At 36.4% G+C, this 27,061-nt stretch overlaps 1 protein-coding gene across 1 annotated transcript; it reads right to left on the reverse strand.

Annotated features, from left to right (window-relative positions):
* Positions 1-3,931: 3,931 nt before the first annotated feature.
* Positions 3,932-27,061, reverse strand: KIAA1524 (KIAA1524 ortholog). The gene is made up of 21 exons (XM_009993402.1): positions 27,043-27,061; positions 26,331-26,510; positions 25,171-25,283; positions 23,546-23,640; positions 22,852-22,948; positions 22,607-22,729; positions 22,282-22,427; positions 21,432-21,507; positions 19,802-20,029; positions 19,167-19,326; positions 18,194-18,335; positions 17,304-17,403; positions 16,310-16,428; positions 11,941-12,133; positions 10,661-10,735; positions 10,467-10,577; positions 9,493-9,689; positions 7,988-8,101; positions 6,169-6,251; positions 5,174-5,313; positions 3,932-4,102 (listed from the first exon to the last, which is right to left on the reverse strand). Exons 1-21 carry the CDS (start codon positions 27,059-27,061, stop codon positions 3,932-3,934), a joined length of 2,682 nt encoding a protein of 893 aa, XP_009991704.1.

Here is a 27,061-nt window from a genome sequence, read left to right on the forward strand (position 1 = left end):
GTTTCAGGCAGTAAGAAAATCGTAAGATTTCAAAAGTAACAAGATGGGAATGTATGGAGGAGTTTATTTATATATAAACCGACTTTGCAAGGTTGAAAGCATTTTTTGTTAAATAAGTACTTGCCTAAAAATACTTAAATCTTTGGCTGCTAACAATAAACTCTAAGAAAAAGGAGCAGAAAACCTCCCTCTACATCTTCACAAGAAAGCAAGGTATATAAAGCTGGCTGCCACAGCTTCCATGGACTTTGTCCCATTTTTGACCTCCACTTATTTTAGAAAGCTGCACTGCTAGAGAATTCCTGAAGAAATAAGACACATACCTCTGAATCAAGAAAACTGTAAATATAAACAAGACATAAAACCTGGCCAGCAGTTTACTTTTGGCACTGTTGAATCTGTAGCATAAGTGGTTTTTAGACTTCTTGACTCAGAATTTTTATTTTGTTTACACCACCTCTAAATAAATCCTACCACCCACAATCAGTACTAAATACTTCATGAAAAATCTATCAAAGATCATGTCAGCTGTTGATTATATTGCTTATTTTAAAAAGGATTATTTACCAACACTTAGATTTAGGATCACTTCCTACAGCAAGGCCATCCCTTTCTGTTTGTAAAGCTCCAAAGTCCTACCATTTGTGCAGGATGTTAACTTCATCCTGAAGTTAAGAAAATTCCAGCCAAAATTTCACAAGCCTGGGAGGAAATGGTTTGTTGCCTACACTGAGTTGCATGCACTAGCACAAATGCCACAGCATAGATACTTTAACTACCCCAATTAAAAAAACAAGAAAAGGCATTGTCTTATTTATAACAGGGATAAGCATAGATGGAGGACAACAACAGCATGGGAATCGGTGCAAGAAAAGCTTCATGTTCCATCTTCTGGGCAGGCAAGGATGATAAATTGCACTTAATTCAAAAGTCAGAGGTTCAGTGCCATAGCCCAGAGGTAGAAAATACTCCATTACTAGATCCAAACAGCACACCAGACAAGCTTTATTTGAAGAAAACACAATAAGAAACTTCACCAGACAAGAGCAAGTGGTAGGCACTGTCACTTGGAATCAGCAGTGAGAGAGGTGGAGAGATGCAAAAGCAGGGGACAGTGAAAGCCTAAAATAAACCACTAGCAGGGAAATAGAACGAGATCAAAGAGCTCAGAATTGACACCAAAGGAGAGCTGCAAGATGAAGACAACAAACAACAGATGAATTGAAAAGCATAAACTCCAAACTGTTTACCATCTCATCCCCCAAAAAGTACACCACAAATGAAATAGAGAGCACATAAAAAGACATACTACAGAAAAAGAAATACTGTTTTTACGACAGGATTGAAATAACGTACAGAGCTATATAGAACCACATGCTGAATGGAAAGCTTTCTGCAGATTGTGTAAAATAACAGGCAGCTACTTTCAGATAAGTACTAGAGTGCCTGATATTGAGATGGGAGGTTGCTCTGAATTAAGACAGCTCAAGAGTCTTTGCATTTGTAAAACAGGCAATTGACAACCTGACATAACACAGATAATTAAAAATCAACATTGCTGAAGAGCTATTATTTGTGCTAGTGCCAGCTACTCTGCATGAGGGAGCCTGTGGGGAAAGAAAAAAGTCCAATAGCGTATTGAATACAGCATGTAGCAAGAATATTAAAACTGCACAGGGAACCTTATTACAGAACTATATTCAGCACTAATAATATTAAGGCACCTAAAAAGCAAAACCCCAGGACACATCTGCATGACTGAAGTGTAAAAAACTACAGCTTCTTCCACAGAGCTTCACGTTCTGAACAAAATTTTAAACCGATATAAATTTATTTTTCTAATATTCCATTAGCCACTACTCATTACCCACTGGAAAAGCACTGTAAGAAAGAACACAGGAATGCTGTCAAAGTAGCTTGATGTGTATTTGCTATGCATCCCAACCGAGTTCAGTAACACCTGGCTTAGAACAGCATAGTGAAGCAGCACATTTTTCCAGAGGAGAAAAATAAAACAAAACAAGATCACTATTTATATACCATGCTTACTACTGTGGATTCCCTCATGTAACCTCCAAAGACCCATTTCCTGTTTCTTGGGGACATGAACCTTGTTGCTGCATAACCACACCCTGGTGATTGGCTTGACTTTTTTGCCCTCCCATTCCACCATTTAAAAACAAAGTCAGACTTGCATTTATCAGTTTAATTAGTAACATGTTTGACATTTCCTTCTTGTGTTTCTTTACATGAGCCATTTTTGGCAGAAAAGGAGCAAGAAAACCCATTTACTTACCCTTTCCCCATGACCAAGAGACTTAAACAGAAATGAATTTATATCTGCAAATTTTCTTCAACACTCAAATTTCTTAACCCATTAGACTGAATTAAAAAGGTATGGTTAATCAAGTTTTATTTCCCAATTGAGTCTGCAAAACTCTAATAAGACCTCTCATTTGAGCAATTCTTATAACATACTTTTTTTTACCTTCCTAAGCAATAACTGCATTGTATACAAAGGCATTGTGCACAAAGTTGGCAGTCATCCCTGTAATTTGCATCACTTAACAGAAAACAAAAACTACAGAAAATAGAGGAGTTTTAATTTCTTTTTTATTCCCCTGGTCTTCACAAAAACCAGAGCAACGTCTATAAATCTTACCTACAGTTAAGATATAAAAACTGTATTCTAGTAAGTGATTAAAATAGATACAATTCATCTGTCGTATAGTTGCAACAGAATGTACAAGACTGCACTTAGACATGAAGTTAACGGATTCAGTAAGACAGATCTATTATACAGCTAAAAAACAGAGTCTCAGATATTTTAAAATCTAGCTATTACAGTTTAGATACAAAGAAAGGCAGTAATGCTACAGAAAAATAGATATATTAGATCATCCAGAACTCTGCTAGTTCTAAAAAAATACAAATACTAATGCAACAGTTCTGTCAACTGCTAAAAGACAAGTTCTTCATGTAAACTGAGACAGGAAAATTTTCTGCCACTCAAACATATGCATCGAATTCTAGTACTAGTCTTTCATATGAAAGTATGTTTCTTTTAAAAAACAAAATTACCTAAACAGTTTTACTGTGAACAATATATGAAATCCTCTTGGAGTACAGCAAAAAACAACACTGCTGACAATAGCTAGCATGCACTAGATAAGATTGTAAAAAAAGTGCACACCTTCTTAGAAGAATGAAAGGAAGTGTTGTAGGATTAGGAAAGTATTATTTAGTATTTAAGAAATATTGGTACATTCATGTATTTCATTTTAGTTTCAACTAGTGAAAGCACGCTACTTGCTGAAAAGTCAAATATGATGTTCTAGTTGCTCAAATTCCTATCTCCTTCCCAACAGAAACACCTCCGTGCATTTACTACATGAAGCACTTGAACCAATATGCTGATAAAGACAGCTTTTAATGTAACATGTTCTGATTGATATAACGCATTTTGTTTCAATATTTCTACCTTAGACATCAGGAAGCAACACTGCACAAATAGTAACGGTACTCAGAAGCATCAAAATTAACAAGATTAAATTATCAAAATGCTTAACCTATGAAGCACACTGCTTGCCAGGCAGACAACAGAAGAATACACAGACAAAGAGTTGACAGTAATTCCTATTTTGCTTTTTTTCCCTATATATATTTAGGAAGGTTAGTCACCAGCAAACGTTGCATTCAGCTCCCAATACAGATGATAATAGTTCTACCAAGACCATCAGAAGACCTATTTGCTACACAGTAGCTCAGTTTTTTGAGGCCAAAGCTTCCACAATTACTACCTTTTCTTCTCAATTGACAGACTACTTTAATTTTAGATTTTTTTCATGTCAGATATCATGGTAGCTTCAGGTTTAAAAGTCTTTACATATATTCATACATTTGTATAAAATACTAAAATCTTTACAGGGCCCTATAAACTGAGGTTCACTGCTTCTGCACTTAACTTGCCTCCACTTAAACTGTGAATCATTGCAATCATATTGGAATGTTTGTTCAATTCTTCCTTCTGTAGTTTTAGAAGTGCTTCTTTTTTTTCCAAGTGTCCTTCCAACTGGGACTTTTGCACTTCAAGAGAAGATGCCTGCAGAAACAAAAAATACATTAGAATTTCCTCCACTAGCAACTGAAATATTCTATATTATAATTTATATTCTATAAATAAAGACTTACACAGTACAGTGAAAACTGAGTGGCTTGGTGGTGAATTCAAGCAAAGTAATTTAAAAGCATTTTTAAAACCACAAGCTTGTTTCAGAAGTCTCTCTCAGCTATACATTTGGTGCATATGAACAATTACAGCTACTGCCACAATTCAAAATGTTAGATACCATGGGAAAGCACCAAGCCCCATGTTATCATTGTTCTATTTAAGCAGTGGAAGTGTTCACAGTTAAGCCAAGCACATTTCATTTCAAGCTCCACACCAGCAAATATTTACCAAGAACGAGGGAAACATTTACTATATACTGGGTAATATTGCCTGGAGAGATTAGGCTTTGCCTCCAGGGAAAAGAAATAGCAGGAAACACATTTGCTGGACTGCCACTTTGTGTTTGCTGATCAGTTTGCATGTAAAATGAATCTCTGCTTTAAGAGTTTACAAGGAGCTTTACGTGGGGATTTAGTTTTATTTTTTTAAAACATTACCCCATTGACTTGGTGTAGCCAAACCGGCCTCCGTTCTGAAAAAAGACCCTATTGTTATTAGAGATTAAAAGATTTTTAGAATTTCAGAGATTAAATAAAAGTAAAAAATCAGATGTATTTTGATGTCTACATGTGTAGCACATGTACCTTAATTCATGATGCAAGAAAGAAGAGAAAGTAAGCCAGTCTACCAGTGTGCTACATTCTCTTATTTATTATTGTACTATACATCTAGTGTTTTTCTTTTTTTTTTTTCCTTCCAGATATTATGTACTCACACACCATGCCTCATATAGTCTCATAAGAACCTGACACTGACTTCTTTTCTCTTAAATTCAAGCTCAGGTATACAATTACAGTTGAGAGAATTTGTTCTTGGCCACTACATAAACTACTTTAGTTTCTTTAGCTACTTTACCAGTGAAATACTAATTTACCAACTCTATCAGTTAAACAGAAATCTAAAATTTCAGTCTCTAGAATGCAGGTGCAAATAATCCCTTACCTTGATACTCAGCTCCTTCCTTGCTTGCTCCGTTTTACTTAATTCCTTTCTAAGGACACCTATAGTTTGTTCCATATCCGTTTTTTCTTTTTGCTGAGCTGTCAGCTTTTCTTCCAGAACTTTTATTTTCTGTTGCGAGGCTTAAGAAAATGAACACATTAAAAGATGGGTTGCCAAACTTAGAAGAGAGATACTGCATTGCCTGGGAAACAAGTTTTCTGGGTTGTTTTTTTTTTTGGGTTGTTGCTCAGAATTGAATTACTGAGTAGTGCCACCTACTGCTAAATTTCAGCGGTTGCACCCAGTCGTTTGCAGAAGAGTTAAACTAAGCTCTTGCCACCTGCAGTTCCTACAGAAAACAGTTCTAATGGACGTGCCGTAAGAAGGTCCTGAAGGGACATATGATGCGTGCAGAAATTCTGTGAAGAACATATAGTCTGGAAAATCAAGTTTATGTATCCTTTCTAAAAAATAAAAATCTATTTTTGTTTCATTCAACTGTTGTGTATCCCTGGCTAATATTTACAAGTTACTAAGTAAGACACAGCTGCTTATCTAGAGCCCATAACAACATTGAGTTAATCTAGTTAAACACAGAGACACAGAGTGGTTGGGGCTGGAAGGGATCTCTGAAGATCATTTAAATCCAAACCCCCTGCTAGAGCAAGATCACCTACAGTAGATCACACAGGAACAAATCCAGAGAGGTTTTGAAGGTCTCCAGAGAAGGAGACTCCACAACCTCTCTGGGCAGGCTGATCCAAGTGCTCTGTTAAGACTCAGAATGAAGTTTTTCCTTATGTTTAGCTTGAACCTCCTATGCTGCAATTTGTGTCCACTGCCCCTTGTCCTGTCATTGGACACTGCTGAAAAGAGACTGGACCCATCCTCCTGATAGCCATCCTTTAGATATTGATAAACATTGCTGAATTCCCACCTCAGTTTCCTGTAGGGTAAGTAGTTAGTTCTTTATGTTCAGTAGGTAAATGACTTACTTGCTATTTTGCCATCTCTATCCTGTAACTGTTCCTGTAATTCTTTTCTATGATCTTCAGTTTCTGCCAACTGAGCAGCAGTCCTAAAATTGCAGAGACAAAAAAAAAAAATAAATCATTATCCAAGTGAGATATGCCACCATTTGTCTGTCCTCAGAAGCTAGAATGATTTTTGTATTATTTGTAATTGCTGTCAGGAGCTTCAAATCATCAAAACTATGAATTTGCAGGGTGTGAGCACAGGCAGATCTTATTTCTTCCCTCCCAATGAAACAGTCACTTCCCTTCTCTGATCAAGGAGACATGGTAGAAACCACTGAAAAGGTTCATACCTGGATCTTAAACACCAGGAACAGTTTCTTTTGATTACAGCCAGGAACATGCAAAATACCACAACAGAACTGAAATTGTCATTGAATCCATGTTAAAATTTACTGCCATTAGTGATTAAGGATGCTGCGTTTTTAGCTCTTATCATGCTCCTGAATTGATAATACCATTAGTAAAACCTGTTTCAAGTATTAGCCATACACATACATTGATACATAAAGATTTTCCAGTAACATTCTGAACATCTTCCAGATTGTCACACAATATTCAGCAAAAAATGACCATTTTATAAGCTATCGTTGTAGCCCACATACAGGTCTGCTGCAGTCCTCGCTAGTTAGGATGTTAATCTACTTCTTTCATTACTAGCTACTCTCTACAACATAATCTAACAGCCACTTGCCTTGCCTAGATGGTGTCTGCTGTCACTCATTTACTTGTTTATCCAGTTCCTATCTACCAGTTTCTAGCAAGAGAAAGAGGAAGTGTATTTCTATGGTCTCCATTTTTTCCAGGCAGTTCAAGAATATCTGTATATAAATGCTCCCTTGACCTGCCTTTAAAAAGGGGCAGCTTTTATGAGAATTCCTCCCTAATTACACTGAGTTGCATATTGCAACAGTGAAGGTAAGTGTCCAAAATTATTCAGCAGTAATGTATCAATATGAAAATGTCTCCATTTGAATTGGAACTTAAAGCAGTAATTTGGATTACTCTGATTACTGAGAAGACAATTGCCTGGAAGGATGAAGTGAACTGTGCAAGCAAAACCACAAATAGCATTTTATTTCTAAACTGGATACAAGGCTTGCATGAGCATGTTTTAAATATCTTCTGCAAAATTAAGTATTAAATAAAATTTATCAAATAGGTACCCTGTTGCCTTAGTTATATTGATGAAAGGTACACCAGACCTCTATTTTAAGCCATCAAAAAGGAAAAAAATTTAATTAGTCCTCAAGAAGATATAAAGAATGCTAGTTTTATGGTTGAAGACTGATGTTTTGTATCACAGAATACCCACCATCACTATTTCTAAAATAATTTTCAAACACATTAGTTTAGTAGGGTTAGTTTTTTTTCTCATCTGGTAACATTTCAGAGACTCCTTGTAGGCCAAAAGGGAATATGTAAAAATCTCTAGGTGATAACAACATTTAAGAATTTAACAACAACCAAAAAGACATCTCCCATTTCTCCCAAATGCACTCAAGAACCAGGTTGCCTTCATGGCTCTTCTTCCTACTTTCACTGAAGTCTGTGGATATTCCTTCCTGCCCCAAACCAATACAGTAGCCAATAAAATCAACCAGCTATGTCACTACTACGGATTTTAATCTAACATACACATACAAAGCAACCCTGCAGCATCCTTTGCTTCCTCTAACTCCACTTCTCAGATGTTACATAAATCACAATTCAAAGACTGAGACTGAAGTACTGTTTAGTTTCACTTTAATTTGCTTTAAAAAGACTGAACTCAATTTACCTGTCATTCTGTTGCTTGAGTGATTCATTCAGTTTCTTCATTGCTTCTATTTGGTTATTTAGTGAACTGCATGTAATCTGTAGATCTTTATACTGTCTTTCAGTTGTTTCATACCTACAAACGATTTAGAGGGTTCTGGTTGAAGAGTATAAGTGCTTTTGAAGAGCTTTTACCTAACAGTTTGTGAAATAAAAACACCTTACATTACCTGTGCAAGCTAAATTAAGATGTTTGTGGGATAGGAAGTGTGGATTTTTCAATCATAGTTTTGTGTGTGTTTGAATTATTTTTAAATGAACATACTTGAAGGAAGAAACAAAACCAACAAAAACAAGCTAAGCTTCAGTGGATCCCTTACATATCCTTAATTACTAAAAATCAGGAAGCAACATTCCTCCAGTATAATACTCTAACAAAATATACAGATGCCTTTAGAAATTTGACATACAAACTGTTATAAATTAGCTATTTTCAGTAATATTTTAATGGACTCTTTGAGTCAGTCTATGACCTCCAGCTGTCCGGTGATACCAAAAATTGAATATACTGAAGATAATGCAATATGAACTTAGTACAAGTTTGAAGCCGATACTGTGCTCCATGAAGGTGTTCTCCTAGCAAAATTAAAATTTCCCCTGATGTCAGTTCCATGGTTGTTTTTAAGAAACATTACATTTAAAGCATGCAGATTGTTTAGAATGCAAGTTTTTGCTTTATAAGAACACAAGGATCAGAAAGGTATTTTATTCCTACTTTGGAGAATCTACAACTGTTAGATACTAGACTGAGATTGTTTTATTTCACATAGATTTGTCAAATACATGTTCACAGAGCACATGGTTGCATACAATTCAAGTAGAAAAGGAGGCATTTCCACCGTGACCATACTAGACACTTATTCAAGAAATGCCACAGTGGGCAGAAGTCTTATACATTTTTCTTCCCTCAATGGCTTCCTTATTGGCAGCAATATGCCTTCAAAATTGTTTAATATACTGTTTGCTCCCATTATTAAGCAAGAAACTAGCTCTCAATTTTATCAGCTTCTTTGCCTTGCTGACACCTAGTGACAAGACCAGCTCATGTAGAGCTGAAAAGCTAAAGCTCCTGAGCATTTATTCTTCCAAAGCATACTCTATTTTCATAACAGTTTTTATCCCTATGTACTATTTGTGCTGCACATGTGCTTTTTTAGCTTATTATCATAAAGAAATAATGCTTATAAATAATTTGGGACACACAGGGTGCCTCCTTCCTCCCTACCTAGCTCACTTTTACCTAATTTCAGTCAAATTCGTTACTGAAGTTGTATTTATAGCCTGTCATATTAACTTATTGAATGACTTAATTTAATCTTATTGACAAGCACATAAAAAAATAACTAATTTTTCATGTAACAAAATGAAGTGGTATGTAATGTTGCCCTTCCAATATGCTTAGCCTAGTAAAGGGCTTCATTATTCTCTGAATCTGAAGTATTTGCTTAGGGATCCTATGTTCCTTACCTCTGAAGAAGGTCAGTGGAGGATTTTTTCAGCATCTCATGTTCTTCAGCAACTGTTTGTAATTTCCTGTTGTGTTGAAAGAGCTGTTCAATATCAGTCTGTGCTCTTTCAGATTCTACCTGCTGAGCTTTCAGCAAATCATTAAGCTCTTCATTTTTTCGTTCTGCATCCTTCAACATTGCAGCAAGAGTTCTTGCCTTTGAGTGGAAAGATACCCCCCACAATTACAAGCAATTCTGTTCCACAAGTCACTTTGTAATACACATATTTGAGGCCACACTAAAATGCCATCAGCTACATTAAGAAAAGGATTTCTTTCATCTAATATTAACCACAAATTAATTTGTTCACTAAATTCCTATCCTTTAGCACTTTATAGACAGTGTGAAGGGAAGAGGAAGAAGTAAAATATATTATATTTTAGCTATGGATTTACTAATCTGCAGCCTGGTCTTTATTATAACTTTTAAAGAATAAAAACAAGTCTGAGTTTTCAAATACGTACCCCACAGAAGTAAGCTGTATTTGAAAGTTCATCTTTGGCAAGTAGTTAAAAGACACAGACAGAAATAAGTTCTTTAAACAGCAAATTCTAAATAGCAAATATATAGCTTTATATAAAAAACATATATTTAGATATAGATATAGCAAATTCCATAAAGAATTCTAGTAAGTGGTTTAGTTTAATGGTAGTACTCTTGAAAGTGAATAAACACTAATGCATAACAAATGATAATCAGTACAGCAGGTTAGTTTGTTGACTTCCTATAAGGCAAAGGACATTAAACTGTTTCAAAGAACAATCCAGAGGAAATCAAGATGTTTAGATGAAAATTAAGACTGCCCTAACTTACAAGCATAGCTTACAGCTAAGCAGTATAGAGTTTCCACACATGCAATCACAGTGAAAGCTACCAAGACAACTACTACTCAACCCCACCCCAGAGTCCCAGAAGGAAGCTCCTGCTACTTACCTCAGACTCCGCCTGGGCTCTCTGACATCGGTACTGAGCCATTAGCCGATCAGCCTGAGCCAGAGCTACTGCCTTTGCTTCCAGAAAGTCTTGCAGCCTAGTTTCTTTAGACTGCACATAGGAAGAACATTTTTCATTAACATTTTCTGAACGTACAAACAGCAATCTACCCATACACATTAGATTGTACTCACTGCTAATGCCGACAGTTTCTGCTCATAGACATCCATTATCTCAGATATCCGTGTACCAGTGTTCTGCTCCTTCATCTGTGGAAATGTTTTCCAATTACTGCTACTGTAAATTTGTATTTACTTATATACATAACATGTGTCTAAAAAGCTCAGTAGTTTTGTGAACTCCACCCATACACTAGCTTTTTACATTCTTATGTTTGTATTTGAGACTGTCTGCTCAAATGCATCCACCTGACTTACATGGATAGGTTGTGGATAATTGAACTATTTAGGCTGAATAGGATTCATCTACAGAAGACTATCAGTCCAGCACTATGAAAAGGTAACATCACCTCTTTAAAACTGTTCTCCGTGGTCTAATCTTTACTGGAGAATTAGCAGTCCCCTCATATGGCACCTAAAGTAATTTGCCCTAATGAAATGCACATGGCTAAAAATCCTTGTTGACACACCATGGCCCTCTCAAGATAACAAACTACCAGAATTTTTTTTTTCTGAAATTATACTATCCAGAACAAAACCATATATGGCACAAGAAATCTTAAGTGCTTATTAAAATATTTTCACATGCTTTCCCTTAATTTTCCCAATTAGCATACTGTTCTTCTTAGCCAAAATAAAATAGAAGCAATAATCCATCACTCAGTCTAAAGCAGCTGCAAAGCAACTAACTTGCCTTGAAGAGAAGAACAAGAGGAATTATATTCAATACCTGGTAGTATGGCTTGCAAAGAAGCACACTATGTAGTGCCTGTTTGAGTGCTTCATTCACAATGCATGTTGCTATAGAGGGAAGCAGAAACTTCCTTCTGAAGTAATAATACTGCCTTCTCAAGGACACAAAAATGTTAGAGCCAGCTACACGCATGGAAAAGAAAATGATCATATGCCTGTTTAGGCATACAAAAGATCCACCATACAAGCTGCATATCATATCTACTTTATCACAGGCTAGTTGTTAGGAGGGGGGAGGAAGTTCCTTTTGTGTCTCAGCAAGTCTAGGCAGTTGCAACTCTGAAACCCATCTCCACATCTGACAGCTAGAAGCATGTGCGCAACTCCCTGGAGAAAGGGATCAATAAGGGGCCCAGCTTCTGATGTAGCACAAAGAATCACGGTTGAATTCTGCTAAGGAGCTTAGTAAAAGGAGCACATTCTAAACAGGCAGGAAACAACTCAATTGATACAAGTGCTGTAGACTGACACTTGGATTTTAACTTCTGTCTCCCCCAATAAAGTGTCAATACATTTAACAACGATATATAAATTCTATTAACCTCTAGCCCAGAATGAAGTTTTTGTATTAATTCCTGAATATTTGAAGTTGTGGATCCATCATTTGAAGAACAGGATGGCATACACCTCACCGAAGTAACGCTTGTCACAGGTGACTGCATTTGGATTCTTTTTGCTGCGTGTTCCATTTCTTGTTGTCTGTAAGCATTATTTGCCGCAATGCTTTCACCAAGCCTGCAGAAACATAAAGGCTGTTAATGAAACAACCTGCTAAAAATATCGCTGCAAGGACTGAAGAGGAGAACAGTTTCACAGCATAATTAACTTTTCATTTGTTGAAAACATACCGGGAACAATCACATTTGCATTATCACACAACATTAGTATGTAGTATCAAACATGCACCCAAACCATCTAGAGATACAGAAAGTAGGAAAAAAAATGAAACCCTGTCATGGCTGGCCTTTAGAAACAAATACAGTATCTAAACCAGAAAGGGGATGGTGTTCAGCTCTTCTTGAACAGATCAGATCATCTGTCTCTTATTAGTTTGAGAGACAGGTTATGTCATTATTCAACTTAACTAGGCTACTGTTTGCAAGTAGGAAGATTGAGAAGGTATTTAGTAAGGATTTTTAATAGACATAAAAATAAGAAGATTGAATAATGAAGAAGGCAGAGTGCTATCAATAAGCCTTATTTTTGTCTCATCTGCTATGCTATATAACAATACTATATTGAGTTAAACACATTCAATTTTGTAAGTTTTAACAAAAACTTAAGTATGTTGATAAAAGAGCAGTTAAAATTTATACAGGGGAAGGAACACAAAAGCTTGGACATAAGTAATTGCTGTAGCTATACTGCAGTGTCTGTATGTAACTTGTGGTTGGCATTTTCAAGGCAGCTACTAATGACATGTTCAAAATAAAAGAAAATGAGACATCAAAAGAGCTGAATTTTGAAGCACCAGACAAAATATATTTTCCTCATGACAAAATTTTTGCTTACTAAGTATCTCAACCACTTCACTGAAGTGCTGTCTCAATTGCTTCCTAAGTGAAGGCAGGCTGGTTTTTACTTGTATTTACAGACATTATTTGGCAATTCCATTGTACAATTCAGGCATATTGGATTGTACAGAGCCTTCATTCTTCAAACCAGACTATTGGTAACTGGCCATTATAAAAGAGTTTCCTATATCCACAAAATCTTGTGATCACTGAATAGTTGAGGTTGAAAGGGACCTCTAAAAATCATCTACTTCAGCTCTCCTGCTCTAAGGACGTTGCACAGGAATACATCCAGTAGTTTGCATTATATCAAAGGATGAAGACTCCACAACTTCTCTGGGCAGCCTTTTCTAGTGTTTGATTCCCCATACAGTAAAATATTTTTTTTCTTATATTTAAAGAAATTAAAAATATTTTTTTCTTACATTGCAAGTTTGTGTCTACCTCTTGTCCTGTCACTGGATATGACTAAGAAGACTCTGACTTCACCTTCTTTGTTGCTTTCATCAGACGTTTATACATGTTGATGAGATGCCCCAGTCTTCTCAAAACTAAACAATCCCAGCTGTCTCTCTTTGTATGACACATGCTTGTCCCTCAAACATCTTAACGGTCCTTCACTAAACTCGCTCTAGCGTGTCTATCTCTCTCTCTCTTGTTAGGGATCCCAGACATGGACACACTGCTCCAGATGTGGTCTCACCACGGCACTATTGATCATCTTCACCATTGTTGAAGACAGAAGTTGGATGTTGGCCTCTTTGCCCTGGTGACCAGTGATACAGGAGGAAATGGGTGACCAGGACAGGAGGAAATGGGGTCAAGTTGTGCCAGAGGAGGTTCAGATTGGATATTAGAAAAAATTTCTTCACAGAAAGAGCAGTGAGGCATTGGAACAGGCTGCCCAAGGAGGTGGTAGAGGCACCACTGTCCCTGAAGGCGTTCAAAAAACGGGTGGCCATGGTGTTTCAGATGGTTTAGTGGTTAGGGATTGTAGGGTGGATGGTTGGACTTGATCTTGAAGGTCTTTTCCAACCTTGATGATTCGAAATTACATTTGTTTTATTCTAGTCCTCAGGAACTTCCCTCAGTCACCATCAGGTCCAGCAGAATGTCTCCTGTCATCAACTCCTCAGTCCTCTCTTCTGTGTTAATAAGTGGCCATTGATGTTCTCCATAAACCTTTTAAATCACTTGTGTCCAACTATCTTGCCTCTCCAGCAGATAGCAAGCTGGCTAAAGTCTCCTACAAGGACAACAGCCTCTGAAAGTGAGGCATCTTCCAGTTGTCTAAAGGCTTCATCTGCTACTTCTGATATGGCAGTTTGAAGCAGACACCCACTACAACATTGCCCATTTTGATCTGCCTTCCAATCCTACCTCCAACTCTAAGCTGGTTTATCTGTCACAAGGCAGAGAAGTTCCATGCATTCTCTCTGCACTTGAATAAAAAGGGCAACTCTCCTTCCTCACTGTTCTAGCCTGTCCTTGAAGATACTGTATCCACCCATTGCAGCATTCCAGCCATGTAAGCCACTCACCACGTCTGTGATTCCACAGCCCTGTAAATGCATGCATACTTCCAGTTTCTCCTGTTTCTTCCCAATGCTGTGTGCATTATTTTGCAGACATTTCAGCAAGGCACTCCACCTCACTGATTTCCCAGGAGGAGTATGAGAGCTTTTGCCCCACAGTACTGTTCCACAAGCACTTTCTTATTTATGTGTATAGTGGGATGAGGCAGCTTTATTTTGACTGTAATATTCCTCCTATTGACATAAACCCAAACCCTTTTTTCCAACCCAGTTGAGCACTTTCTTCTTGATTGTTGGTTATTTTCTCCCCTCCCTTGTCGCTTTTAGTTTAAAGGTCTCCTCATCGCATTGGCCAGTCCTTGATCCTCAGTTTCATGGTCATGGAAACCAAACCAAAATAATTTCTGACAATGTCTGCACAACCAATTGCTGACCTACAGAATCTGTATACTCCTCCTCAAGCCCTTCCCCTCTCCCTGAGAGAACTGAGGGGAACCTCACCTGTGCACTCATGGTTTCCAGCCATTGCCATCATAGCAGCACCCACTTCCCAACCTGGTAGGCACAGAACATGCCTGCCCCTATTTTTGTACATCTAGGGTCTCAGGCACTGAAACTGCAAGGTCTTAAAAACGCACCTGGTCAATCTCTTCCTCAGCATCTCCAATACTCACAGGCTGCTGACCTCCTGCAGCTACTTTCCTGACACCACAGACCATCACCAACTGCACACCTGCTGCAGGCTAGATGCCTTTCAAAATTCAATTTGTACCTCTTTTGATGGTTTTACAGACATTCCTCTACTTAAACAATTCCTTCCTCTGCCCTGTATTTCTCTCCTGAAGGCTACAGCTAACTAGATATACTGATATTATTGATACATACCTGGTAATCATAAAATCAGCACTGATGTTTTCAGGATTAAGACAGTTTTAGAGTCTTATTATGTTATTACTGGCCCATTTTTGGATTATGACAGAAAAAAGTATGATTCCCTAAGGTGTGGAGAGTTTTGGATTTGCTTCATTTTCTGTGTTTTTTAAAGTACACACCACTATATTCACAAGCTTTCTCAAAAGGAAACAAAAAAATCACAATGAGGCAACCTACCATGGTCTGGTTAGGTTATCTTCCTTTACTTTTCCCCCATATAAGTAGTAATTTAGTCAATGCCCCAAGATAAGCGAGTTATGTTACAATTTGTCACTTGAGAAAAATAGCTCAAATGCCAAAAAGGCATTTGATCTGGAAGGCCTTCACACAATCCCCATTTATTTTTTTTAAAGCTCTGCTAACAAAATGGGAAGAAGCTTCAGATTGGTTTGCTAGGTTGCAAAAACCATGATATAATTTAAGATCTTTTTTCCTGTTTTATTACTAGCACAGAAGGGCTCCATCAAATAGAGTACTTTAATAGTATCAAATAGTACTTTAATACTACCTGAACTACCGTCTGCCTGTGTCTTACCCTGTTCTGTTCTTTCTTGGAAGTTACTGCAAAAGGATAAGCAGAGCTTTACAAACTGAAGAGTGATGTGTGTGACGAAGTTGAGTAGAGAGAGGAATCTGCCAGACTATTAGACACACCCCAAATAGAGCATTTCAAGAACAATGGCAGACAAATGAATCTTGCAGGACAGAAGTCAGTTGCTACTACAGTCTCTAGGATCTGATGTTAGTTGAATACCAGGAGCATTTTAACTACTTCCTCTAGCTTCCAAAATCACTACTGTCTCTTAACTGCAGATTAAGAAAAGACAGTTTTTCTAAAGTTTCTATTTCTGAGGAACTGAAAGTTGATAAATATCACTAAGCCCTTAAAAAGGTCAAATCTTACCCGACTACCAAAAAAATACACTTACACTATGGCAGGAAAATCTGGCAAAGGTGCAGCTTCAAACAGTATTCCAAGTCCAACTTGAACTTGCTCTCTATGGTCTGATGTTAAAGCAAACGTCAAAGGCATAATTAAACGTTGATCCTAAAAAAAACCACACCACCACTTGGGTCAAAGCAAGATATAACAGTCAACAACAAACACCTACACATCAGAATATCAAGGTCTGTGATCAACAGAAGTGTTTTAATAAAAAATTAAGCTACCTTCTTAAAGTTTACCCTTCTAAGATTCCAAGCCTGAAGTCAATGGTAGAGAAGGACTTTTAAAATTAGTTTGCACTTCGGAGTATTTGGGAAATGTGTTTTCACATTAAAGCCAATACAACAGATAATAAGACTACTTTTTTTCAAGTTCTCAATTGCTTGATTTCCATTACTGGGGTCACAAGCTAAAGTTTTACAAATAAGGATTTCCAGAGGACTACAGTTCTCTCATGTTTATTTGTTAAATTACACAATTCCTGTTCTTGAAAGAAAACCCTCCAAAACAGCATGAAGTGTTTCACTATCTGGATTACCTTTCCACCTACAAAGTAAATTGCTAAGATACCATCTGAACAACAGTTACCAGAAGCTGTTTTGACTATAGAAAGTCATAAGTTAGATGTATATATATGTAATAGTAACCAACCTCAAAAATAACTATATGGTTGTGATAACTTCTTTTCTAGTTTGCTACTTTTAAACTGCAGTTCTAATGCAGTCTTGAAAGGATAACTATTAGCAGGCAGGTAAAGTATGATTTCACATACATTAGCAAAATAAATTGTTGAATTAAAAGCAAAGTGCTTTTATTTTAAAATGATTAACAATATGTATTATACCCAGAGGACTGTATTTTCCTAGAAGTTTTACCACTTCAGAGATAAGCATGCAAAATATTTATAATTAAAGTGACTGTGGTGCAATGACACTTTCCTTCACATATACACTTCATAAGACATTTTAAAATCATACCTGTAAAATTTTGTAGAAGCTGACCTCCATACCTGGTACATCCTGCTTCAGTCTGCTCATAAGATCTAATGTTTTCAAAATAATATCAGCAGCAAGTTTGCTTTTAAAGAAACAAATAGAAAAGGAAAGTGTGAGAAGACAGAAAAAGGCAGAGCAAGATTTGTCAAATCAGCAGTAATAGATAAATCCAGTCAATTAAAAAAAAAAAAAATCAATACAAAATTAAATATGTTTAGGAAGGCCATAATGCCAACATCAAGAAAGATCAGGTTTCCTTGGACATGCTGCTGAGTTTCTCCAGCATGCCAACAGTGGCATGGCAACAGTGAAGATAAAAAAAAAATTAGAAAACAAACAAACAAAAAACCACTAAAGCACAAAGGATTTATTCGTAGGTATATTTCACTGGTTTTTTTGACCATATAACTCTTAATTATATCAATATTCAGGATAATAAAACTGAGCTGAAGGAATGTATATTCCATTTTCAGTGCAATAATTCCCTCTCCCTGTCAATACATTGTATTTTTAAATTCTGGTTGCATAAAATCAAAATTAAAAATCAAGTGCCATAAGCAGTTCTGATAAGCTTCAATTTGGATAAGCTTGAATGACTGCATGAGATTTAAGGTCAATGTTTCACATAAGTGGATCTCCAGCCTACGCTGAAAACAATATCTGAATGCTTAAGACAGGTTTTACTTATTGAACCATTGAGCAACACTACGTTCTATTGCCACAAAAATACTAAGTTTGAATTAAGAACAGTATTGATTTGCATACATTTAAACGTGACTTTCAACTACAAGATACTTTCAATTGGACCAATATCACAACTGTCATACAAGTCTTGCTAAATTAGATTTCAGATAAATTTTTGGCATGCTCACCACATTTTAGAGTCCACGACTTTTGTCCCCAAACCAGTATCAATCCCACTATAGGTAAACTGGTGTTCTATTAGACACATGCACTGGCTGGCAGTCAGTACCTTCGAGGCATGCATTTTCAGTGTTTCATCTCTACAGAGCAGTAGACCAAGTTAAGAATAAACTTAATATACCCATGCTCAGGTGTTGGCACCAAAAGGCAATGACAAAGGACACAAGTTAGTGTATCAAAGCACAAGAACCTCAAAAAATTACTTTAAAAACTCAACTACATAAACCACTTAAGTCACACTTAAATCACAAGCCAAGAAATCCTCACTTTCCAATTAAAACACATACTTGGAAACAGACAGCTGAGGGAATGCACAATAAAATGAGTAGCATAAAGACAGATGATGAACAAAAGGCAGTAAACAAGCAATCCCCAATACAAAAACTTGTTCCTTTATGGACAGAATTGGCAGTAAGACTTTTGCACAGAACTCTGTTTAGATGCAGGACGATGTCCTGCAGTCATATCCTCTTTTGTACATGACACTAAGGACTCCAAGAGGATTATAAAAATGTTTCATTCCACTTTATTTTTCCTCGTTTCACTGATCTAAATTTATAACATATTTGCCTGGGAGCTGCAGTTGACTTAGCTAGGTGAAAATACTATCCTTATCAAGATGGCCACCCAAATGCCCCAAGCAATTTAATCAGAAAACATTTATTTTTGATCTGCAAAGTGCTTCTATTCTGTTAAAGAGTCACCACATTTTATCCTGCACCAATTTACTACACAATAATTTCACAGCAATTAGAAAGCTACTTAGGGTATTTCAACATAATGGTCTGAGTAAATTTAGGGCAGTTATTGTCATTAAAAGCTATGAAAGTGACTCAAGATGGACAACTCTTCTAACATCTTACAGCAGATCACAGTGGAGGAATAATAAATTAACTGCCAATAGGCACATAGAAAGGATATTTGTCAGGACATTAATAGCCTTGACCATTCTTTCACACTTCTTCTTCACCAACAGCTCATCCACAATCTGTTCTGGCATTTGGAGATGATCAAGAAGAACAGGCAGCAGAAGATCCACAAAGTGTTCAGCTGAGGCACCATTTCCAGTATTAATAACATCCTGTAGTAAACACGTTTCTTTTATGTTAATATTTAAAACTACAGAACAAGGAAGCCAAGCCTACTGTACCTCTTCCTCCACCAGCCTTCCTTCTGCCTTTCCCAACCTCTTGATATTTCAGGTTCAAGACTCCTGATCAGTACCATACTGCAGGAGGAAGTCTAACAAAGAGCACAGAAACAGCAGAAACTTCCTCACTTCCACAACTCATAGAAAGCAATGCTTTAATAGCTTTGTCTTTGCCTCATGACTTCATGAACTGCCATATCTTCCACTCAACTTCCAACGCAGATGTATTTCTGACATATAGCATGTCTTTAAAAAAAAGTTGGTTTACAATGTATGGAAATCTAGAACAGGAAGAATTTTATCTCACATGTATTTTTTACATGCTATCTTTCAAGGAAAATGCTAATAGTTGATTAAAAATATAGCTGCTAAGAAGCTCTGTAAAATAATTTAATAGTCTTGGTACCTCAAAAATCTCTCTGAATAGCTGCAATGCTAGAACTGAACAGTCTTCAGAGCCTTCCAATGGTTGGTTTGACAAGTGCACCAATGCAACAGATGGTTCAAAAGTCTTTGAACGGATCACAAATCTGGTATTTCCAGAGACTGGCAATCCAGATGGTTCCAGTATTGCCTGCCGCAGGGTATGACGCAGTTCTATCACAGAACAGAAGGCAAGCAGCAGTTCTAAGATCTGTGTGAAGTGAATCAGAGTTCAATTGCTTTTAAATCAGGTACTTACACAGAAATTGCACCGCTAATAAGTCTAAAAAGACATCTTAGTTCTATGCAGTTCTTTTTAGCACCTTAAGGTTTTCTGAATAGTTCTCTTTCCTTAAAGGTAAGTTCATTAGACTGATGAAATCTGTGACAGTCAGTATTCAGTATATTCATTTCCTTTCATTTTTTAAAAAGCATGGCTGCTGGCTAGCAATCTATTAAGCAGTAGAAATGCATATACTCTCAGAATGAAGCAAGCTATGGAAGGGAAAATATTCTGAGACACTAATGAATGCATATGTGCACACACAGAGACAAAGAGGAAAGCACCCTGGAAAGCTCCTAGTCGAGTGTCTTTCTAAATAAAATCAATAAATAACAAAAATCACATACACAAGAGACATTAGCATCTATAATTTACGATGACACAAAACACATTGTAAACAAGCTTAAGATTAATTTCACAGATGTATTTAGCCCAAATAATTTCACAACATAGCATATTTTAGCCCTTAGCAACAGTGTTTAGCCAATGTTTCATTCATTTAAGGTGGCAGTGAGAAAAAGCTGAATGCAACAGTTAACTGCTTAACTGAACGTGGCATCCGTTTGTTCAACTATTCTAAAAGAACTTATGCCTAAATCTTTGAAATTAGCACCATGGTTTCCTGCCCATCAGTTCAAAGTCCAAGTAGAATTAATTCAAGTTTTAACCAATGAAGAGGAGTATACACATTTTTGGTAGATCCCCCAAATTTTTTATTAGCCAAAGCACAAAGAGTGTTCATGTTGGCTTTTTGCCTTTATGTCTGTTGCGTGAAAGCAGATACATATAATCTGACAAAAAACCCCCAACAATTACAAATTCAACCTGACAGTCTTATGAACAATTAGAAAATACATACTTGGTAAATACTGTAAGTCACTTCAAGTCCCAAAGTCAACATATTCCATTATTGACACTCATACACAAGGAACCTACTTATGACAACAGAAGTCGAACTAGATTAGAAGTTGCACCTGCTTAGGCTTAAACTGAAAAAAAAAAAAAAAAAAAAAAAAAAAAAAAAAAAAAAAAGGTATAAATACCTTAGATGATGAATTGGGATCCTTTCCATGAAGAAGATCTAATACTTGACCAAGACATGAGGGGAAGTGCTCATATCTACAGCACAAAGGAGAAAAAATTAATTAATTAAAAAATGGTATTTCAACACACAGACATTTATAACAATTGATGAATGCAAGTTTCCATGTCTCTTCCTTACCCCCATACAATTCAAGTACCAACAAAATTTTGATAAAGTAATTTCACAGAATCACAGAATCTTAGGGCTTGGAAGGGACCTCAGAAGATCATCTAGTCCAACCCTCACCTTAGATGATGAATTGGGATCCTTTCCATGAAGAAGATCTAATACTTGACCAAGACATGAGGGGAAGTGCTCATATCTACAGCACAAAGGAGAAAAAATTAATTAATTAAAAAATGGTATTTCAACACACAGACATTTATAACAATTGATGAATGCAAGTTTCCATGTCTCTTCCTTACCCCCATACAATTCAAGTACCAACAAAATTTTGATAAAGTAATTTCACAGAATCACAGAATCTTAGGGCTTGGAAGGGACCTCAGAAGATCATCTAGTCCAACCCTCCTTCAATTTCCATTTCCCCATTTCCATTTAACATAGACTAATATTCTAAGAGTGAAAGTAAATTCCTTAAAATAAGCCATGATTTTCCAGCTACTTTTACTGCTAGATTTAGATTCAAATTCAGAACTTAAAATCTGTTAGCTGACTTTGAAGAACAACTACTCAAGTCCTCCACAGAACTACTCTGCAAAGCCCTCCAGTAAAATTATTACAGCTTCAACCATACTACTCCACTTCAGGATAATATAGGCCTATAAAAGGCAAAATAACTATTGAGTTGTCTGACCACTGATACTGTCCAGGGAAAGAATTATTAAACATAACTATTAAGTATTCCTTAAGTGACAATGAAAAAAATTGATTTTGATTCACACTTCCATGTGAAACTAGTAACATAGAAATCCTTTAGTTTCAGGTACATAAGCTATAATCAACTAATAAATTACAAAAAGCATCTAGGGAATTTTTTTCTGATGTCTGGTTCAGATTACAAGCAGCATACAGCAAAGGAACCAAACAAGAGCTTAGGAAAAGTCACCTGTACTTTAAGGAAGTAAAGCCATACCTGGTAAGAAAAACTGCAACTTTGGGGTTCTTCAGAAGATCCACAAGTAGATCAACAGAGTATTTTCTTGTTAGAGTACCATCTCCATTTACAACAATATTGAATATCAACTGAAATGTCTGATGGATATTTGGAGCATGAAAGAGCTGAAAGAAAGAAAAAGTTTTGTATGCACAATGGGCACTGTGGGAAAACAGTTACTTCCTTTGCTGGGTTTCTTGCTTATTAAAACCAGTTTTGCTAGCATTAGAAATTTATTTTGCCAGTGTGACTATTAATTTTATCTACAACTTAAGAATGGAAGAGACTTCAAAGTATTACTTACTTTTTCTCCTACTTCTTCATTTAAAGTAAGGCTTGATAATACTGAAAGTGCAAACACAACCATAGTCAAACTACTATGGGCCAGGAAACTTATTAAGGTACGATAGAAACTCTTCACGTTATTCTAAAGCAAAAAGGAGAAACACGTATTATAAATTTTGTTCTGTTCTATAAAAACACCAAACTTACAGATTCTACACATTCATAAATAAGCTAAACAAACCATGAAATACTACAAACTCTTACCGAAGATTTTATCTGAGTTTGAATAGATAAGTTGTGACGACAGAGATTTGCCAGGAGTCCTAAACACGGTATCGTTAACTCATCTTCAGTGGATTGACTTAAAAGGAAAGTTCAGAAGTTTAAACAGAGATGTTTTATTAAAGCATCCAGAATTTATCTACAAGAATTCATTGGTTGGGGCAGAGGGACTTTTTATTTTGTCTGAGTTTTTTTTGTTTTGCTTTCTAATTAGACACCATTCCACCATCCCCATAGCGTGGGCAGTTTTTAACTGAGCACATCTGTAAAAAAACCAGTATCCAAGATCAGTACTATCAAAGGTCCTTTATGGCAAGAACCTTTGATAGTCATTAGATCTTTTACAAGGACATCTGCACACAACTTGTATAATTTTAACCTAAGTCTGTTTCTAATGACAAGCATGAATTTTCTCTTGACTTTTCACTTTGTTAGCTCCCTTGTTGTGGGAATGTGGGGGTGGGCCAAGGAGCCACTTAATATTCAGTCACCCAAAGTCCCATAATCACAGCATTTGACAAGCTGTAACAACATGGATTTCAAAGACATATCTGTTAACTTCAGAGCAAAAATGCCACAGCTTACTCTGGAGACCAGGTTAGTGTAACATGCTAACAGCCTTCAGAAACGTAACTAGGTATTTCCCATAAGAAAAGACAACTGACTACACACTTACACATGATGCATTAGAAATAAAATTAATTCATCGATGTTGGCACCAGCGCAAGAGACTGGAACATTGTAGGTTAGCCTCTGCAGCAAATGAATACTCTGAGGAAATAAAAAGTTATTCACATACATTTTTCCTATAGCATCTCACTGAAGAATGCTACAAGTTACAATAAAAGACACAATAACTGAATTAAGTTTCATACTCTGTAATATTAACATAGCAATGACATGAGCTGTTTGTTGCAAGCACATTGAATCATGTCCTACCATACTGATGCACTTATTAATAGCATAAAAAGATTAATAAGGTTTTATTGTGACAGAGGAGTTTTTAGTCCACCTGATTCTCCCCTTTGCCTTGACAGAAAGTTTTCCATTCTGCCAGTGAGAAAAGGGCTTTGTCCTATTGAAAGATCTAGAACTCTCACCAAAATCTGTTTATAGGAATCCAACTCAAACCATTACTATTCTATGATTCTGTGAATACAGGAATGCTGTAAAGACTGACAACAGGTCTAATGATAGTTAAGTCCTTCACACGCCATTCTTGTGGCACATAACACAAATGAGTTAATATGAAGTTAATATACTCAACTGTGACAAAAATCACAGCACAGGATAGCAGCTGAAACAAAATCTCACCATATTAATAGCTGATATAAGAACTTAAAGGTCTTATAACTGGATCTACCTGGTGACTACAAAACTTCTCCCACTGACTGGCAAGTCACCTGGATCCCTAAGTCTTCTGGCACTTTGAGAAACAAACTATGAGAAAACTGTTCTTTAATGGATGCTTAACTCATTTTCCACAGATCAAGGGCATGAGAACTGCTAGAACATTTATTTTCTGTTTTTCCTCTTCAGAAAAGAGATGTGACCACAAGCAGACAGAAAGTACTTGCTGAAAGCTCAGAGTCACATGAGAAAGCCTGTGCATATTAAAAAAATAAAATTAACTTTTGCCCAACTTTACTGTTCAATGCACAGAAATGACAGGTTAAAATTGGTGGAGTCAGACCATGAGATACCATATGTTCACAAAAAAATTTAATAATAAACCAATAATAAACCAATATCTGCACTTGGCTTCTAAGAGTAAGCTTCCATTAGCACAGCTCCCTTGTATTCACTGCAGCTCTGAGCAGAGGGAAGGAAGCACACATGCCCTGCAAGCTTTCCATAAGAACTGGCAGCCACAGCTTTCCTTTCAGTCCTTCACAATTACCTAAGTATTGATTAGACAAAATTTAGACAAAACAATCTCCAGGCTTGCATTATGAACATTAGAAGAAATAACTAAATACCTGAACTAGAAAATAACCTTCCAAGTTCTAAAACAGTGATATCTCAAATAATTTAAAAAACAGATGCTTTTTGTTCGATTGCTATTTTGTTGATTTATGTTAGAGCATATATGAAGCACAAGCAAGATTAAAGAGAATACAAAGAACTCAATACAATGCTAAAATCCTATCACACTAGCCTCTTACAGCAAATATGCAGCTAAAATCAACTTTCCTCAACACAACATTTCAAATAGGTCTTTTAAAGAGTTATTATATACATACAGTATAATGTATACCATGCAACAGTAGCCAAATATTTTTAAGCACTAGTTCCTCTTACCTGTAATAAGACCGGGTCACTAAGATTAGTAGAACCTCGATGAACCACTCCTGCCAGCACACTGGTCAGATTGTAGGTATCCTGAAGAGCTTCTTTAGTCTCGTTGTCTAAAGCTAGAATTAAAGAATTATTAACAAAAAAAACCCTAATAGCAAAAGCAACTGTTGTGTTAGCTGCCAATCTAAGCAAAAGCTAAATTTTTTTACCAGTTTTTCATGTATATTTCACAAATAACTACAAATAAATTACAGCTCATATGTACATATACCTTTGCCTTACTTGTGGACTTACAACTAATTGAAACACTAATACTTTGCTTTAAGATGCCTGGACACTGAAGGAATGGCCTCCCTCCTACCTACAAAGTTTTAGTTCTGTTCGAGATGTTGAAACGTGCACTTAAAAACTGTTTCAAAAAACCTAAAAGGAAGACCAAAGAAGTTAAAAATTCCACAAATAGAAACAAGGGGTCATCATAAAGGACATAAATTTTGAATAACTACTCATACATGATAAGAAACTAAGCAGTGAAGGGAAAAGTTCTTCCTGTGTATGTAACCTGCATATATAGGTTATGACAAGCACAGAGCTCCTTAGACAATGAAGTCCCCTTTCTGTGAAACAGGGGAAAAAAAAGATATTAAAATGTATCTCAAGAAACAAATAAGCAGTAGAACCTAATTAGGAAATATGACACATACAGTGCCAGGCCACTTGAGAGCCTAAAATGCCACGCAGCAAACGCTCCAATGGGAGAGGTAAACTGAGGTGACTACACTTGTTGATGTAATATGGCTTCTCTCTGCCTTAGTGTGCCTTAGCAGATTCCTTCACTTAATTAAAAAAAAATAAATAAAAATGTAGCATTTTCAAACTGTAAAAATCAAGGAAAAGAGAGTAATTCTTCACCCTATCCATTAAGGAAATGAACTCTGACAAGCATGATCACTGTCATGTGAGTAATTACTTCAAATCTGCTTGTTACGGTGATTTATGTATGTACAGTCTGGTGGCTCAGCCAAGCACTACAAATGAAAAGCACTTAATCTTCCATACCTTATGTTTTTTCCATATAGTTCATAATCCATGCCACAGAATCAGAACCTGCCTTGTCTTCCCTTTCCCAGACCAAAAGTAACAAGTTAAGATGAAAATCTTACCTAGCTGTGATAGCAAAGTAACCACAGACAAGGTTAGGGATGGGTCTGTATTAGTGTCCTCAAGGAGTTCTACTAGGCAACTGAGACATTCACTTGGTAGAATCTGGTTTGAAGCAAATAATCGAGTAAGTTTCAGTCCAGAGATAACCTGGAGATGAAGGGAGAAAACAACCTCAATTACTCAACTGCAATTAATTATTTAACACAGAAGTCAAATCATAGAGTTGTATCAAACAGATTTTGCCCTGTTCAACAACCCGAGACATAAATGTGACTCCAACAGGACCTTTGCATTTATGTTTGCTGGAGAAAAAAAACAACAACAAAAAAAAACAAAAAAAAAGTTTTGAAAATCTGATTTTCATTCCCGTGTTCCCTTTACTACTCTTAGAAAGCAGTAAGTTTACATTGTGATGATTTTTAACATTTTTGGGCTTGTTTTGTTTGTCGACTGACAACATTCATAGTAACAGCATTCTTTTTAATCTCAAAGCTGCAGCAGAGCAACACTTTGTAATTCTTCACACATTGAACAGAATTAATGCCAGGTTACTCTTCCAACATATGCTTTAGCACAGATAAAAGATAGGACTTGTTTATCTATTTTGAAAGAACCAACAAACAAATTGCTCAACACAAATACTTAGTTATCAACCTTCAGCTCAGTCTAACAACCTGCTTTCTAAATATGGGGACAGGAACCCAAAGGTACCAGTCTTCAGGAAGGACAT

This window comes from Chaetura pelagica, unplaced genomic scaffold, assembly GCF_000747805.2.
Source record: "Chaetura pelagica isolate M959 unplaced genomic scaffold, ChaPel_1.0 scaffold101, whole genome shotgun sequence".
Taxonomy (NCBI): Eukaryota; Metazoa; Chordata; class Aves; order Apodiformes; family Apodidae; genus Chaetura; species Chaetura pelagica.

Coding starts and splice junctions, on each gene's coding strand:
- KIAA1524 (XM_009993402.1), bottom strand. Junction 19,327..19,801: donor TATTCAGAGAGATTTTTGAG/GTACCAAGACTA, acceptor TGTTTACTACAG/GATGTTATTAATACTGGAAA. Junction 8,102..9,492: donor TCCACTGACCTTCTTCAGAG/GTAAGGAACATA, acceptor AATCGTTTGTAG/GTATGAAACAACTGAAAGAC.